The sequence below is a fragment of the Alligator sinensis genome, unplaced genomic scaffold, assembly GCF_000455745.1.
Source record: "Alligator sinensis unplaced genomic scaffold, ASM45574v1 scaffold512_1, whole genome shotgun sequence".
Classification (NCBI taxonomy): Eukaryota; Metazoa; Chordata; order Crocodylia; family Alligatoridae; genus Alligator; species Alligator sinensis.
The window spans coordinates 37080-55446 of record NW_005842063.1 but is presented as its reverse complement, the minus strand read 5'-3'; the positions used below and the strand labels follow the sequence as shown (position 1 = coordinate 55446).

General features: G+C 42.4%; 1 protein-coding gene across 4 annotated transcripts in view; it reads right to left on the bottom strand.

Moving 5' to 3' along the window:
• Positions 1–98: 98 nt before the first annotated feature.
• The window catches only part of TMEM269 (transmembrane protein 269), a 23573-nt gene continuing 5304 nt past the window's right edge, over positions 99–18367 (bottom strand). The window contains exons 2-7 of one of the 4 annotated variants that reach the window (XM_025203697.1): positions 7350–7459; positions 5728–5875; positions 3579–3676; positions 1145–1288; positions 836–1036; positions 99–631 (exon numbers count right to left, since the gene is read on the bottom strand). In XM_025203697.1, coding sequence (XP_025059482.1) covers positions 522–631; positions 836–1036; positions 1145–1288; positions 3579–3676; positions 5728–5777 — 603 coding nt within the window. In that variant the 5' untranslated portion in view covers positions 5778–5875; positions 7350–7459 and the 3' untranslated portion in view covers positions 99–521. Of the gene's footprint in view, positions 632–835; positions 1037–1144; positions 1289–3578; positions 3677–5727; positions 5876–7349; positions 17212–18367 lie in introns of those variants that run through there. The other 3 variants (XM_014519746.2, XM_025203696.1, XM_006023222.3) reach the window with 3 other exon arrangements.

The following is an 18367-nucleotide window of genomic DNA, read 5'->3' as shown; positions in this document are numbered from 1 at the left end:
TATGGAGGTGGGGGGGGGCAGGTGGTCTATTGCCCTACAGCTCCAGGCGCAGCAAACAACTTTCTAAATTCATGATTAAAGGACACTAATTCTGAAAATGACTCTCATAAAATTAAAAACCAAAGTACAGGTTTAAGATCATGAATATGTACACTCATATCTATATAAATACCACAGCAAGTTTAAGTGAAGTTTCCCCAGTAACCGGAGTTAAACTTCAAGGGTTAGTTATTACATGTGCCAGAGAACAGGCACTACATGAGCACTTTACAAGAGGAAGGGAACCTGCAAGGGCTGTGTTTTTATGTCCTATCAATCCAGTCTTAAAGTGTTAGCCAAGGTGATAATACATCCTATAGCTGTTACTTTCAAGTAAGGAAGATGAAAGCTTTACTAAGGATTAGGCAACTGGTGGATGTTAACACAGAATCAGTCTTCATTTAGATCACAGGTGTTGCCTTTGGCAGGTTGTTGTGGTGGGATATGAAGCTGTTGTCATCTTCATAATACTGAGCATGCAATTAAACTTTGCTGCTCCACAAGGCGACTGGGAAGAAGATGTAAGATGATGACCAAATGAGATAGTAGAGAGATGCTATTGAATAGGAAGAGAACAAAACCATCAGGATTCCTGCAACAGAAAAGCAGTACAGAGAAGTCAGTCAGATACAATTTAACAGAACCAAAGGAATTACACATACACTTTGCCAGATCTCGTCCCTTCAGTCTCAGAAAGGATTCTGCTAGGAAGGTTGAGAACCACTAACCTACCGTGTAGTATCAGCAATAGACAATAAGAGCCAAGGACTTGAACTAGCTTATTTTTAAAACTCACCCCCTGCGTAGACCACCTTCTTCCAGGGCTGGGACTCCAGGACTTTGTCGTGGGGATAGAAACCCTGATCAACCATGAATAGGATCATTACCAGGGCTATCATGCGCAGCAATACAAGATTGCCTCCAGTCAGGATATATGTTCCAGTCAGGAGTGATGAAGCATATGGACATGGCAGGCCCCGGGACATGAAAAGGATCCCTACAAAAGTGTATTTTTCCCCCCTCACCTGCAGCTATATTGAGCCCTACATATGCAATGCTATTACAGCCTCTTCTTGAGAAGGATAATGGTAGACCATATACTTACCACTTGAGAAGAAGCACAACCGAGCAAAAACTGCAAGCACATAGGCAATAGATAGCAACCCATCCAGGATCCCATGAGCCTGCAGCAGCAGAGCAGTAGCCAGCCCAAAAGAGGTGAAGTCAGCAAAGTCATCCAATTTGGCACCTGCAAGTTAGTGAGAAATACAGCTGGTCAACAGTCATGCCACCTGCTCACAGTACCTCAAGTGACAGTAGCAGGCAGGTGGTGCCCATAGGCCAACACTACACCCTAGAAACAAGAGCCAAGTCTAGCTCTAGTCCTGCAACTCTCAGCCAGTTGCTGCAGCACTCTGGGAGTGCCCTGAGATCCTTTCAGGGGCACTGCAAGGTGCCACGCACTGTTAGCACCATTAGGTGAGCAAACGTGATTCAAAAGATAAACCCAGACATGTTACATAGGAGTCCAGAGCAGTAAAACCATTCTGGCCTGTTGTGGTCTTTCTGAGTTCTTTTCAACAGAAAAATTGCTTTGGTATTTTTGTGGTCAAAGAGAAAGTAACAACTAAGAGCTGGCATTTTCTCAGGGGTTCCTTAAGGCTAATGAGGTTGAATAGCATTGTTCTAGTCATTAGGACTCTTAATGGACTGCATCCATATAGTTAACAGCATGTGTGCAAAAAACCCTCACCACCACTGTGACATGGCTCATAAGAAAAGGTTCACCAAGAACGTATACAAGGATATTTCTAACAGCCAGTGGCATAATTAGGGTGGGGCAATAGAGGCAACCAACGTGGGTGCCAATAAAGGTAGGGGATGAAAAGAGTGGCTTTTGTCACAGGTGTGCAATTGTGATGGCAGTGGCCCCCAATTGCCACTGCCCCTGTGTGGGGCAACCACCCTGGACACTAGGCTGCATTCTTAGGGTGCTGCTGATAAACTAAGGCTGCACAGTGGCCAGCAGAAGCTAGTCAAAATGGATATACAGCAATTTCTTAATAAAAGAAAGGGTGACTAGCCATTAGAACAGCCTATGAACTGAGGTGGTCAAATTTATTCTCAGGTTTTGGCCTACAGCAGGCCATTGCAGGGAAGATGGCCGAGAGTGAGCTATGTGGAACCAGGAGGAAGTGAGATGGATCATGGCCTGGAAGGAAGGAAGAGGCCTTGAGTTCTAGCTCGAGGCCTTGCTTGCACTGGTGGGAGAACCACCCTCTCCTCTATCCAATGACTAAGTGACGGTGGCAGTGGCTCAGCTTCAAAAGGAGTACTTTGGGGTGCTTGAATAATGTCTAGTCTGTAGTGTGAGGGTTGCAGCACTGTGCTGGGAATGATAAAAGTTCAAGTCAGCTCTGGAGGGGGGCTAGAACTTGGGTTTATGGGCTTCTTAGACAAGTGCCCTGGTTACTCAGCTATTGGGGTTTAAACCTGGGAGGCCCCTCCTCATTCCCCTGTCATTTTTCTGGGCCTTATCCTGAGGTACACATGCACAAAGCTGCATATGGGTCCTGCTAGTATGTAGCCATAGTGCACATGCTCAGGCTATGGGCACAAGCTTACACATGCACAATATGAAGCCAGAGCCAAAAAGGGCCAGCTAGACAGCCAAAAAAAAAATGCTATTGAGACATACAAAAGGAAATAAAATTCCATCCTTAGTGCTTAAAAATGGCCTCAACATTTGCAGTAACACAACTTACCATGAATTACTGAGGAAAAGCATATTTATTTATTGCTGCTGAACAGAAGCACATAAGAAAACAATAAAAACAGAGTGCATGAATTAAAAAAATAGATCAGATTGAGGTGCCAATTTCTACTTGCTAAAAACTTTTTATTTAGAAAGACACTGTCAAAAAGTTGAAATTTTCAGATTGCTTTGAGGTTATCCTGGAAAAAAACTGATCTATATTTATCAAAGCCCCCAATATTTACCAACAGCAAATCCATCAGCAAGTAAGAATATCTGAAGCAATAGGAGGCACAATACATGTAATAATTAGCTAGCATAGGGCATGTCTACACGTGCATTAATGCGCCGTAATTATGGTACATTATGTTATTGCAGGTACTAACTTAATGTGCTGTAATCAGTGCTACTGTGCAGTAGTGCCGACATACAGTATGTCTTTTATGTGTGATGCTAATGCACAGTAGACTAATTCTAGTGCACATTAGCACAGATGTGCTAATGCACAGTAGAATTAGTTTACGGTGCTTTAGAGTCTCGTGTAAACGTGCCCATAGTCACCTCTGCCTTTGAAAACCCTCCTAGCTGGCTCAAGTAAATGGTGTAGATGGATTTACGATTGCAGAGATGATTTCATTCCCAAGCTGCTGTTCATCCCTTTCCCAAGGGATAAATTTGCTTTTACTTCTAGTCTAGTCGCTAAGCAGACTGCAGTCTGCAGGGCGCAAGGCTCAAGAACCGGGGCTGTGTTTAAACTGCTGAAGGGCAGCAAGGTGGAACTCACCCAGGGCTGAACAAGCATTCAGTTGCCTAGCAACTGCTCCATCAGCTAGGTCCAGTAGGAATCCAATCAAGAGCAGCCAGCAAGCACAGTAGTATAGCCTAGAGGGGAAAAGAGAGTGAAGAGCATTAGCGTTTCTGTGGCTTTGACAGGTTCCTGCATTTATAAAAGGGAACCACAGCAGTAACTTTTACAGCATGGCTGTGCAACTGCCTGCAAAGCTATGTGTGCATGGCTCTGCATCAACATAATAGCCTGAAGTTTCCCAAAGTCTTGTATTGAGCCTTTCCCACCTCACAGCAAATAGCTCCTCAAGACTCTTGCACACATGGTCTTCAAGGCCCCTGAAAGCTGTTGGGGAAACTTGAGGAGGAGGAGGAGTAAATTTTGCACTGTGAAATTTGGGCAGGCAAGTGTTACTCCTTAGACACAACTCCTTGTTCAGCCCTAAAGGAAGGAGACATGTTTGGCTTTGAACCAGCCAGAAGATTCAGGAATAGAGAGGTGAAAGGGACCTCAGGAGGCCATGCAGTAAAAACACTACTCAAGGCAGGATCATCCCTGTCTAAACTATCCCAGCCAAGTATCTGTCTGATCTGCACTTAAACATCTTCCAATGACAAACATTTCACACCCTCTAAAGGAGTCTGTTTCAATGCTTACTGCTCAAAAAACAGCACCTTCAATAGAGAATTAGAGGGAGGGCAGCATCAGTAGTGATTTATTTGCACTGTAGCTACAGCTGGTCTAGAGTGAGCTAACTTAAATACTGGTAGCAGTCTAGTCTGTGAGAAGCTGTGCCCCTGTGTCTAATTTACCCAAGTACCCAAGCTAATTAATTTTGAACCAGTTCTACAGTACACTGCAGTGACTCCTGTAAATGCAGCATGAATTTACCAAAAGAGAATCATAGAGGAGAGGAGGAAGAAATAGTGGGAAAAAATCAAGACCTTGTCTGGGACAACATGGTCTTGACCAAACCAGTTGAATGTGTAAGAAAGCCTTGTGGGGAGACAGAAATTAAAATAAGGAGCATAGGACAAAATTAAAAGGTGTCTAGGCATAGGTGCAACATCGGCCCATCCACAGCTATTTATTCACTCTTCTGTTTGTCTCCTTCAATTTGGCTGTGGCTGTTCTAGACTCTTGCAGCAGAGCCTGCATCTGGGTATCATTAAAGGGTAATAAAAGGACTACAGTGGCTATGCAGCTACTTTGATAAGCAGAGAAATCTCTCACTAACAAGAAAGGATAAAACCTTAAATATACTTCTAACTGTTAAGATGACCACCTGGAAATTTAGATTTTTTTTTAACCTCTTCAGGCCTCTTTTCCTTCCTATCTACCTTTAGTCCCATGTGTTGTATAGATCACCTGAAAAAGATGCCCCAGCAGCTCACTGATAATGCAGTACAGAATCATGTCCCAATTTAAATTCTCAAATAATTCCATTAAAGGGCCCAGGGGAAGCATCAGAAGTAATCTGTTTCAGCTGCTTGCAGTTAGTGGCGCTCAACCTTCTGGGCCTGGTGAGTGGCACTGGGCTAACTGGGGGCTGGATCCATCATGGGTCAGTGTGTGCGATTAGCCTGTGGGTATGGGCAGCCCAACCCCTCCTGCTGGATACAGCAACAGAGCAACCTCAGGTGCCGGGCCATGTCACCCAGCTCTTAGGGCTCCCTGCAGGTCAGGAAATATGGTGACAGGGAAGCAGTGGCAGCATTAACTGGCATAGCTTCCAGAGCTGCTGTAATTAATACTGCCACCACTCCCCCATCACCAATTTCCAGACCTGTAGGGAGATGCATGGGCTGCAACACATCCCTGTGGGCTGGATTCAGCCTGTAGACTAGAGATTGAACACTACTGCCTTAGAGTTCAGGGTTAATCATAACCTGCTTTTAAAACACTCCATCTCTGCCTCTACTAAGGGCTTAAGTGTTAGTTAGCATGTTTAAAGTAAGATAACAAGATATTTTCCTAATTCAGCTGTGGCCTTAATTGGACTGGCTATTCCCCCAGTGAAGTGAATGGAAGTTTCAGCATTGACAATATCTGGCAGAAATTGTGTGCCTCCTTTCACTCCTGCTCATTATGCAGCCCTTAACAGAGTGGTGTGACGTCAGAACAGGCCCCCAAATACAGTACATACCCATTTAGGTTGCAGAGGATGGAAGACAGTCCCATGATCAGGTTAGCCATAGAGATGGCATTGGCAGCATTCTTGCGGACAAACTCCAGAGCCTGAGCCCGTCCTGTTTGCTCACTCAGGAACAGCTTCTTTGTGTACTGAAATACACCTGGAACCCAGGGAGAGACAGTTAAAGACAGGAGAACCTTACCTCTGCCTCTCCCACTGGAAATTATTTAAGCATGGATCCTTGAAGAAAGGGAAAGGCCTAATGTAAAGTGTGGAGTCTATACTTAAATTACCAAAGAATATGGAAATAAATGCCTTATGGGTCAAGCTGAGGGACATGAGTGCTTCTATTGTGTTAAACATAGAACTGACTTTAATGGGGATTCTTTTGCAGTCTGTCTGGGGACACAGATCTGCTGTTAGAAGGGGATGGAAGCTTCTTGGCCTCTTACAATTTTCCTCCTTACGTGCAAGTAAAGACAACAAAATGCCAGTGAACAACAACAATATTCAGTCGGTTTGGCTTTAAGAGTAGATGCAAAACCAGTGGAATGGGGGTAGGGAACATTTTATATTTAAATCCTTCCTTCAGAATAGTTTACTTTTGAGTCTGCTCTAGAGTTGAGGAAGGGGCGATCTTCCTGTCACAGGAGAATAACCGACTGTTTTCCTTTGGGAAGGCACATAGCAGTTCTAGGTTTGTTTGTTTTTCCCTTTCATCTGCCATTAAACTGGCCAGCACTGATACTGGTGCTTCCTTTGACAGCTGTGAATGCTGAAATGCCAGTCAAGCTGTATCCTCTCTGCCCCACAGAAAGATATTTAAAATGAGATTAGTTTCCAGGTGCTTTCTGAAAAGCATGCATGCTGCCTGGAGTATTTTCACGCACTTCAAGCCTTCTAGTTTTACACCTGATTACTAGGCATTGAGATTTCTCAGCCGAGTCCATCTTAATATGAGTCAGGCATCTGCAGCCCTTGCATTCTTATGTGCATGGAACAGATTTTTAGGGTTAACCTTTGTCTTTTTCCATTTTTAGTCCCTCTCCCCTGAATAGGACATTACAGAGAGGAGGAAAGACTGCATCAATGACCATGTGATATCAGGCTGTAGCCTGCAAAAACTGCTACTTTTACAGATTTATTTTATTCACAAAAGGTGACATTCATTCTTGTACAAAGGGTTAGTCCTAGTCTGTGTATCAGCTAACCCTTCAACAATCAGGCTTAAGTGGCACACAGGCCTTGTGGTGGCCCAAGGTGATGGGAGTTTATAATAAGCAAGTTAAACTAAGACTGGCAGGAGGGAAATGAATCAGGTTCCACAACACATGCAGCCAGAGACAACATCAAATGAAAGCAATTCACTCGTCAAATATTCAGCCTAATTTCCCCACTAGCTTCCATTCATCCCCTTCCACAACCACATGCCACAATTACACAATAGAATATGCATATATTTTAAAGCTTTAGAAAAATCTTCTGAAAGATGTTTCTAGCTTACTCCCACATCCCCATATCCAACCACTAAAACAAACAATACAAACCCTATTTTACTTTGAACTCCCCCCCTGCCACCCCAAACTTACAATAAAAGCCAACCCCACTTGTTAAACTCTATTTATCTTATATACCTATAGGGCTACTCTTTAGAAAAAGTGTTAAGGGTCATGTCCTACTAGTGTGTTTTGCACCCTGCCCTTGACGTGTTTCCAAAGCCAGGCAAGTTCATGAGATTCTTCATCTGAAAGAAAACAGCATGTCAGAGCAAAACAAAAGCCAAAACCATCAATGTGAAACCAGTCAGGTTGGTTTACCTGGGTTTACCACCCTCCAAGCCCTCCCAGGGCTCATACTGGGCCAATACAGTAAAAGCCAGCATTTTGTTAAAACCCATCTTGATTGGAGTTTCACTTGCACTTGCTCCAGTGAAAACCAGAATTATCAAGATGGATCCGTTGGTTCCATGTTAGGAAATACCACTTGTGGTTGCACTTATTTTTAGTTTCCTTTTTGCACAAAAAACAACAGTTTAGTTTTGAAAATAACCATCAAGAATACCCCACTTAAATTGTAAAACTATGTCCATTCTAGGCATTCAGAGAACAGAGGGAGCGAGTCACTTAAAATGAATACTTGAGCAGATAAAACATGCTTAAGGAAGACTGAAAATCTGGTTATCCCATATCACAAGTCACCCTGCAGTTTATTTAACAAAAAGCATAGCAAGAAAGGTTGCATTTTGGGAATGGATGATTTATATTGGTGAACATTTGAAATGCTTAATTAAGTAACTGCATACTGAATGTAAAATTAGTGATCATGAATCACAGTGAATTGTGATGCCTGCTTGTTAAATAGCAGCATTACTTCTGGTAGCAAGGCTCTCAAGACAAAAGGTACAGGAATGTTCCCTTTGCAAAGGCTGTGCTCAGCAGAGATGACGGAGAACAGTCAGTAGCATCCAGCTACATGAGTTACCTGGTTAAAAAAATTAAGTCTGAGAGACAGTTTCATAACTGTAAAAAATTAACATCTGGACTCTGGGCTTTTTTGCAATCTAAGCAATTTTTGCACATAGCTTAAAGTAAAAGAACACAACGGTCACAAAAACAGTGAAAAGAAGGGGACATACCATACAATAAAAAAAAAATCAAGTGGTTTCCACATGAATTAAACTTGTTGAATTGGTATCAAAACCATTGCTATACCTTAGCCACTATGCACCACTCCAGTGCTAGAAAGTTGCTATAAACCCCTCTGGCCCATCTGTTTAAATTAAGTCTGTGCTTGCTTTGTATCACTTCAGCCGTACAAAGCTATAGAGTATGCTGGCGATGCTGGTCCGTTACATATGAAAGCATAAGGCCAATTACAGAATTTCTAGTTTTCAGACTCTATAGACCATGAGTTACACTCCTCCAAAGCAACTGAATTCAACTGAATTACATGGATGCAATCCAAGGAAGAGTTTAAATTCTCTAATGCAGGGGGTGGGCAATTATTTTGGGCAGAGGGCAACTTACTGAGTTTTGGCAAGCCATCGAGGGCTACATGGTAGGCAGCCAGGGGCAGATAAATATTAATTTTCTAAATTTTTTAGGGGCCCCGCAGGCCAGATAGAATGGCCTGGCGGGCCACATCCGGCCCCCGGGCCGCATTTTGCCCACCCCTGCTCTAATGGTAGACTGGAAACATCAGTGAAGACACATTTTAAAATGAAACATAATTGTACTTAACTTCTCACTTCAATAGACACATGAACAGAAGGGAGAGAGAGGGTGAAAAAAATCCCAATATTCTTATTATAAATGAGTGACAAAATAAAAACCACCAACAAATGGTGAGAAGCCAGCTCCGACCATTTTGTTCAGTCATTCACTTTATGCCATAGAGCAAAATTAGTCTCTGTGGAACACCACTGACTTCACCAGGTTTATACTAAGGGGAAGTCTACACCATGTAAAATTTGGTTTTCTGTTACAGGTGTTCTTGTGACAGATTCTGCAATCCTTGTGCACGTCTTTGAAAACATGGGGGTTCCAGGTTTTCAGCCCAGTGCAGAAAGCTCATTGTATCACTTAACATCTCATTTGAGTCCTGAAAATAGAAAAATATGTAGGACTTGAGCTGAATACATCCTTGCAAACTGTCCCCCTGTACAGGGATACTCACCCAGATTCCAAGATCTATTCACTCCAGCCTGAGGAGCATTTCCCCATGTTACACATTCCATTTTGTACCCATTTGCTTTGCTTTCTGTAAAGTTCACCTGCATTCTAAGTCCTCCAGCATGTAACTCTTCTTTGGGAATGTTTCCCTTTAACTGAAAGGGAACTTGTTACTCCTCTGCACTGCCCTTGGAATGGAGTCATGTTGTAGAAAACATCTTTTGTTTCCCATTTTAGACAGCGGGATTCTGTCCCTTAAAGACACAGTGCTTGTTCCCACCCTGTAAATTCTGCAGAACAACTTGGGTGATTCTTTCCAGACCCTATTTAAGTACTGACTCAGCCAGATGCTATTAACGACATTTGCTGGACATGCAACTGCAAGGTAGACATAATAGAATGCATGCTTTATGTGCTAAACTAATGTTTTAAGTGAAGAGCTCCCTTCATTCACTCCCAAAACACCAGTTAACAGTGCCATGGTTTGGTGCAGCAAGTGGACATTTACAGTTCATACGATACCTCTCAAATGGAACATATCTGCGGTGTTTACACTCAAGACAGACTACCCCTAATATATATTTCCATTGTACTATTTTCTCTGGTTTTGAATCCCTAAGTAGCACGTTGTGTGCTGAACTCACAACTCTTCCTTGATAGGTAATTACAGCTCAATCAATTTTGTGTATCTTTTATTAGAACTCAGCTACTAATAGGCAGCCAAATGCAACAAGAGCAAAGTGTCAGAAAGATTAGGATTCAAAAACCTTAGTACTGCTCTTAAATGTTATTGCTCTGTGTGTCCCCATTAGCTTCATCTTCTCACCTTTGCTCCCCACATTAAACTGCACACTTGGAAATACATTTTAAAGAACAACCTACTCGACCTCAGAAGCAAACTGAATTTTCCCTTATCCCTGATTTTCTGTCACAGTTGAGAGGTAGGGCAAAACTTATCGCAAATAATGAAAGTGTTCCATCCCCAGGCAGGGACAGAACTAGCTCATACTAGTAAATTCCCAGGGTGAGTCTTGCAAGTTTCTTTTGCTAGATGCCAATACAGCAACGCGTACAAATTAAAAAATATCCAAGATCTCTGCTGGATTTTTTTAAGAACAGATTAAGATAACAGCTGTTCTCCCACATCATGAGCTTCTTCAGAAGAAAGAGAACCTCTGAACTTCATCTGCCAGGCAGAAGGCTTCCCCCTTATTAACACTGTTACTGGGTCTAGTTTTAAATATGAAAACTATTTTTATATGAAGTTCTACATTTACACTACCATTTTAGCATGGTATATACATAAGACCCCAATTTTCATTTAACTCATTCTGGTGAATATCAGGAGCAACACCACTGAAGGTAATGGCATTACACCAGCACAAATGAGATAAGAACCATGCCTCTGCAGTCCTTCACACCTTTACAAAGTGGGTATAAATCAAACCTATAGTGTCAGTCTTTTTTATAAGAAAAAATGAGCTGCTCCTTCACTCAACTCAAGTAAGACCTACAAGAGCTGGCCCTCAACCCCAAATGATTTCAACTGAAGTTTTGTGTGAGTATATCATAAAAAATGCAGCCTACTCCTAGTTAGCTTTCACTCTGATCTAGCAGGGACCTGTATCAGCCCCACACACCACTAAATCCTTAATAAGGGGCTTGCTTGGGCTCTTTGTGCTGTGGGGAGTCTAACTCCTGTGAATTCACTTTTACAAGATTTGAAAGGAGAAATATATTAAGCTACAAGTATGGCATTGAGGACATTATAAAAAGGAGGATGAATGCACAGTTGTAACACAGGTTAATAATTTGTGTAAGCCTGTATTTGGAGAGTGGCTAATAAGTCAAGCCTTTAAAAAAAGAAGTCTAAACCTATTATAAGCCTGAACTGTGACATCAATGAAAATCCAGCCTCCCTGGGACAGCCTTATTAGAGAAAATACAACCTTTGAATTGTCAGCACTGACCCTCCCTCAGCCCACATTTGTAAAGAAATTAAAGTGATGATAAGAAAAAAAACACAGCAGCATGATTTCATTCTCTCAGCAACAGCAATCAACTTGAAGGTTTTCAGTCACATTAAAAGTGATTAGCTTCAACAGGTAAAGCCCAGGGTATTTGGATGTATATTCTTGTTGGTCATTTTCCAACAAAGCAAGCCATTACATTTACTAGACATATAACAAATTCTTTGAAGACATACACTATGCCCATCAATGGTAATGGAGATCTCTACACAGCAATAAGCTATGTACTCCACGGTGTAAATTTTAGATATTTGTCCTCGTCCATCCCTTCCCTGCTCCCACTGATTTCAATATAATTTTGTCACTGACTTTAGGGGCCCCGTCCTGGTCCACTCAAGTCAAAGGCCCAATTTTCATCATCTATCAGGTGCATAGAAGGCCAACTGCCTCTGACTTCAGTGGCATTGCTTCTGGTTTATGCAGGAATAACTCCACCACACCAAAGCGAACAGGAGTTTCACCATTTTAAGAATCAGGCCTAAATGCTATTAATTCCTTTAAGTATTTTCTGGCACATCTTGAAATAAGATGATGTGGTTTAAACAGCTAAATCCTACTATCCTTATGTAAAACTCCCAGTGGGTCAGATTCTGATTTCACTGGTGAAGGTACAAGCTAACTTCAATGGTCTTACTTTTTACTCTGAATTTGCCAGAGTAACAGATACCAGAATCTGATCCATTAACTGGGATTGCCTGAATACAGGCTAATGGATAATAGCCCAGAGAAGTACAGTTTGGAAGCAGTATTTTATTCCTTTTCCTGTGACTTTCTTTCAAGTTAAATATCAACCTGCCACCCCTGAAAGTTAAAAATTAGTTCTTCTGAAGAGCACGGCAGAATTAACGAAAACCCATGACTGAATATTAATTGGGGTGTTACTGACCACCTCCGAGTTGCTGCAGACAGAAATTCTCCCCAGCAGAAATCTTGGATTTTTAAACAATCAGTGAAGACAGAGAAAAATAAGGCAGCAATGAAAGGATTAGAATCTTCATGTCCAAAGGTGCTTTTGGCATCATAATGGCTAGCTGATGGCATCAGCATTAGGCAGAACATGGATGGAGGGCACTTCACGGATTTTTAGAAGAATCGAAGTACGAAATTGGCAAATTGTTACCTTTCTGTTGTAAAAAAGGAATTATCCACTGGCCTCCAGTAAGGCAAGTTGGTTCCTTTTTTGAGTAGTGTCTTTCACAATAGCCTGAGTACATTTACATCAACCATAATTACTTGGGGAAGGCAACTGTTAAAAATATTCCATTCCGACATCTAGTGGGCTCAGTTCTCTCCTACATCAACATGACACTGCTGATTTCAGTACAGTTACTCCAGATTTTCATCAGTGTGAAAAAAGAGTCATGCTCACAACATCCAGCTTTCAGTGAGGCAGTGTAAGCTCCCCACTTTTAGAGGTGCTGTTCCAGCTCACACTGAAGCCAGTGAGAACCTTTTCAACAGAAGCTGGATCAACATCTTATGGTATATGAGCCACATTCTGCCTTTGGATGTCTGCATGCCTCTCCAGTTGATGTCAAAAGGGGTTCTCTGCAGAGACCACAAAGGCAGGATATACTCTTGTGGTTAGGAATTAAACAAGCTAATACAAGGAATGTGATAATGCTGCTGGTTCTTGGAGAATTTCCAGCTTGGGCTGAGTCAATGAGCTCCTTACAACAGAATTGTCCCAAGAAAGAACAAGAAGGCTAGACTTAAGTCATCTGGATTGCAAGAGATAGACAGCTCCGCATCTAACCTTCTACAGCAAAAGCCTTCTCTTGCAAATTTCCATCTCAAGTATCCTTTTCTCTTGGCTTTCTATCTTGATTTTTTTTTAATTGCTAGGTCAACAAAACTATATTGCAAATGCTTAAGGAAACCCTGCTGAATCTGAAGAAAAATGCCTTATTTTTCTATCCAACTAATTTTCACTGGGGCCAAGAAATTGTTGGAAAAGGGGAGCAGGGGTTCTTTGTGCGTAGTACAGACAGTGCTGTGCAAGTAGGTTTCTTGCAGGGGTGGCTTGTTTTAACAATAACGGGTTTTAATGTGGCTGTAAAATCAGCTGCCTGCTGGGGCAACTGAACAGACAGCAAATTTGCCTCTTGGCATAGACTGAAAAGTAAGATGACCGAGTTCAAATGATACAAGGGAAGAGGTTAGAAAGCTATTAAAATAAAAAACAATCCCACTAACAATACTTCTAGGATGCTTAGATAGGATTCAAACTCAGTGCAGGTCTGATATAAGATGCTCTTCTGGCTGAAATAAATGCAGTTATTTCTCATCATTTATTTACATGTTAAAATGTAAGTGAAAAAAAATAATGCAGGGCTTCCCCCAAGGTTTTAGGTCACCACCTGGGTCCAAATACCAAGCAGTCTCCATGGATAACACCCCAGACATTAAAGGGCTAAAATGCAGAAAAGTTCTGTCAGTAAGAGGAGGAGCGGGCAACCTTCACCAGCTACAGGCCAGAATGACCCACCCTGGGTCAGAGATGGGCTGACACCAGGACTGGCCGCCACCACTATGTGTCTCTGCAGCTGCGTGGGGGGAATGCCCACAGCCAAAGGCCCCCTCCCCCACAAATGCTGCCTCTGGGCCAGATCTGGCCTGTGGGCCACAGGTTGCCAACTCCGGAGTTAAAAGGAACACTTAAGGAAAGTTAGTTCAGAAAATGAGCCCTCCCCTTCTACTGCAGCTTTGGGGGAAACCCTGCGGGGAAGGTTGGGGGGAAGGACGGTGAGCAGCGAAGGCTCTAGAAGGCTTTCCAGTAACCCTCCTGGGCATGCTCCCATAGCATTGAGTAGAAGAGAGAGCTTCAAAGTGATTTCTAACAACATCCAGTTCTACCTGCCGGGAACTACCGAAGCCCAGTTTCTGGAGTCCTTACCAGTTTACATTTATTGAGAATCTGGGACCAGAGGTGGTATTTGTTGTTCTATGAATGGTTAGTGACCTACTTGTTTCAGGTTCATATTCAAGGTGTGCTTAGTAAAGTGACAGGCATTTGGCTTACTGATCCTCTTCATCCACTTCTGTGACCACAGCAACTCCCTTGTAAAGTAGAGGGAATCTGAGTGACTTCCAAAGTAGTAGGAGAAAAAGTCATCATAGCTGAGTGGCAGAGCATAAGAACAATGCAGTGTGGTTTTTGTTTGTTTTTCACTAGTTTTACTGGCGTAGACTCTCGGGACAACAATGAGGTGATAGGCCATAGTTGTTTGTCCCCAATCGAGCAACCCCCACCCCTCCTTATGGGGGGAAAAAACCTCACACACTCCAAATTATCCAACAGTCAGTCATACATGCATATTTTAAATAAAATAATTCTGAGAGGGAAGTTTCACTATCATGTTCTTAAAACGGGTGTTAAACAATAAGGACAAAAGATCTCTAACAAAGCCCGTGTCCTTTTAAAGGACAGATTTGTAGTAAAACTCCCCTCAGCCTCAGTATAACTGGTTTTGTATGCCTTCAATTAGCTCAGTCTACCGACAAAACCCTTTCAGCAAAACTGCCTTAAAAATATGTACGTGCTTCTTCCTATCTAACCTGCTCAGGAAAGCATGAAAGGTGCTGCTTACAATGTGAGTTATCAATTTCCAGCCACAATTAAGCAAGGCAAGTCACACCTCAGTTCTCTAATACAGCGAGCTGAGCTGCAAAGAGACAACAGCCTGACCTTCACTGCTCACCTGCGTTAACCTGCCGAGGTCACCTGACCCCAGCTCTTTCCTGCCTAGTGCAGGGGGTGGACCTGATGATCTTGCAAGGTCCCTTCCAACCCCCTAACATCTATGAGCCTGACACCTTGTGCAGTCCTCTACATTGGTCTCAAGGACTGGGTATAGTGGGTGTAGCACATTTAACTTTCCCACTTACTTAAGTGGGAATATGAAGTAAGTTAATGGAGTTAGGCTGGTTTTCCATCATAGTAAGTGCAATCAGAATCACTGCACAATAATTAAAAACAGTTTATCCAAGCTCAGTTACAGCAACTGTTGTGGAAGGGGCATAATAAAGCCATGCTGTACTCCTCCAAATCCTATAGCAAGGCACCCTGAGTTCTTTGAAATGCTAGCACAGATGACTAGAAATTGGCAGTAGCTTGTGGGAAGTGATTTTAAGAAAGGGATGATTTTTATTTCCGTTAGATATGAAAATGCCTCTACAGTCACTTCAAATAACTGTTGTTACAATAGTATCTCCTATGTTATTTACATTTAAATTAATTTGTTTTACATTTCCCTATTTAGTACTGCCAGTTCTATTAGCTACAAAACTGCCTTGTAGAAGATGTCAGAAAGAAGCTGGAGGCTTTATCAGCTAGGCAGAGATAGGATAAATATTAGTTGGACTATGCCATTAAAAGAAGAGAATTAACAAGTACTTCAGTTGTCATCATTAGGCTTCAGAGCACACATGCTACTGAAATGAAACAGGTCAGTCACCCTTTCTTACAGCTTCTATTCCAACCTGCTTGAATAATAGGAAACATAGCTCTGCATTGAGATAGGCTTACTTAACATTTGAAGGTTATCTTTAGAACCAGCAGTTCAACAGAAATGAAATTAAAACTGCTCTTGTGGCAGAGTGGACTCTGGACATTTTATAATTATCTTAACAAGACTTTGAGTGTGGCTAAAGACCAAATGACTGATTCTGACCTCTTTTATGCTGGTATAAAACCAATACACCATTGATTTCAGTACAGTTCCTTATGATTTATATACTACTTTAAGACAGAACAGTCAAGCTCAAGGTCTCCAGAATGGCTTGAGGAAAAGTTTCAAAATTATTATATCCCAAGCACACTAGCCAGCACAATTATATTGTCCTTCTGTAATTCCCTTGCTTTGTGGGAATTTCACCCATGATTCATTTCAGAAGATAAGTATAACCCAATGCTAGCACCTTAAATCCTGAGAAACTGCCTCACCAGAGGTTGTGAATGTTAACATCACCTCTCCACTTACAGCAAACCATTTCCACTCACTCTTATCAGGGCAAGACAGGAAATTACTTAAAACACCCTTCCCCCCCCAAAACCTTCAATATTTAAATAAAAAGTCTGTTCTGCATGACTCACCTACATCTATTTTATTCCATGGCCACAGGTGATAATTTACAATGGAATCTAATTAGTTGTTGCCCAATGCAATCTTTTTCTAGTTCAGAAGAGATGGAAGCCAATGACAATGAAGCAAGAGCACACAATTACTAGTTCTAGCAGATTATAGTCTGCTTTCAGCTATCAGGAAAAAAGAGCAGCAGGGAAAAAGAATGGCATTTATCCTTTAAGCCAGTCAGATTCACAGGCAGCACAAGTCAACCTATCTTTATACCATTTTTAATATTCACATCTAGTAAGAGACACTTAAAATCCCCAATAACATCTTCCAATTCTGACACTGATAGACATGTTGTAGAGAGGAGTCCAAGAAGAAAAATGCTTCTGTGCTACATGCTGCATTTTACTGTAGTTGGGGCAATGACAGGTCAGAGATTTCAGTTTTCCCTACTATTTCCACAATATATGGAGCGTAGAATATTATGACACAGGAAACTTAATCACTAAGATAACATAACGGTTTTTAGGTTTGGGTAATTAGTAGGGCTGTGTGAAGCTTCAGGTGGTGATTTGATTTGGCCCAATTCAGTGGCCAGATCTCTGAATTCAAACCAAATCAGGGGACCATTTTAAAGGTCTGAATCTATTCAAAGATCTCCGAATCTTCGGAAAAGATTCAGAGAGCTTTGATGATTCGGGCAGTCCCCAGTGGCTGCAGCAGGCAGCTCCAGGAAGGGGGGCTGGGGGAGGGGACCATGGGGGGCCTGCCCTGCCTGCCCCAGCTCCCGGTACTTTAAAAAAAAGCCCTGGTGCTCACCTGCTCACCGTGTGCTGCTAGGCGGGGGGCAAACCCTGCTGCCCCCCCGCTGCCCCACGTTGCGTGGGGGGCGTCGGAGGGCTTGTGGCAGAGCCCCCCATGCAGCATGGGGCAGCAAGGATTCCCCCCTCCCCGCCCCACTTGGCAGCACCCGTTGAGTTGGGGCTCTTTTTTCCCCCCAAGTGCTGGGAGCTGGGGCAGGTGGGGCAGCCATTGCCGGGCTGGGAGAGGGGCGCAAGAAGGGCCTGGCTGATTCGGAGATTCGGCCGAATCGAATGAGGACAGTGATTCGAATCACTGACTCGAATCACTGTTCCCTGAATCGGCTGAATCTGAATCGAATACTAGCCACTTCGCACAGGCCTAGTAATTAGTAATTATATCATAATTACAAACCAGTTTGTTAAAACCCAATTGTTAAAGTTCAGAAGAAAAGAAGTTGGATCACGCCCAGGAATGGTTGTATGAAAAACCTTCTAGAGCTCAGGCACAGTAGACCAGAGAAAAATGTCAGCTAAAAAGAACACCGAAACCTATCATGAAAGAACAAACAAACCTCTGGCAGTGTGGAAGAGCAAACTTCACACACATCCCAGAATCACACACACTAATGTTAAAAATCACCAGTCCAGTTCTGCTCTTAAAGGTGTGTATGCAGCAACTAGTGACTGAGGAAAGTCACATTCACATATTTGAGGGAAGAGCTATATGGCCCTTTTCAGGCTATGATTCAACAGTCACTAAATTCAGTGTAAAGAAAGGGATTTCACTTGGAGTTATGTTGGACCCCAAGTCAACATCAATTCATACACATAATTGATTGTTACAAATCAATTTTTATATAGCAGCTTAAAGAAAAGTACCTATATTCAAACTAAATTCTTCCTCTAGAAGGTCAGACTGACCTGGATATTAATTGTTTTAAGTTTAGTGTTTGCAATTCTTTGAGACAGAGATGAGATCTTTCTAAGTATGCACCCTAATTCATAGATTCATAGATGCTAGGGTCGGAAGGGACCTCAATAGATCATCGAGTCCGACCCCCTGCATAGGCAGG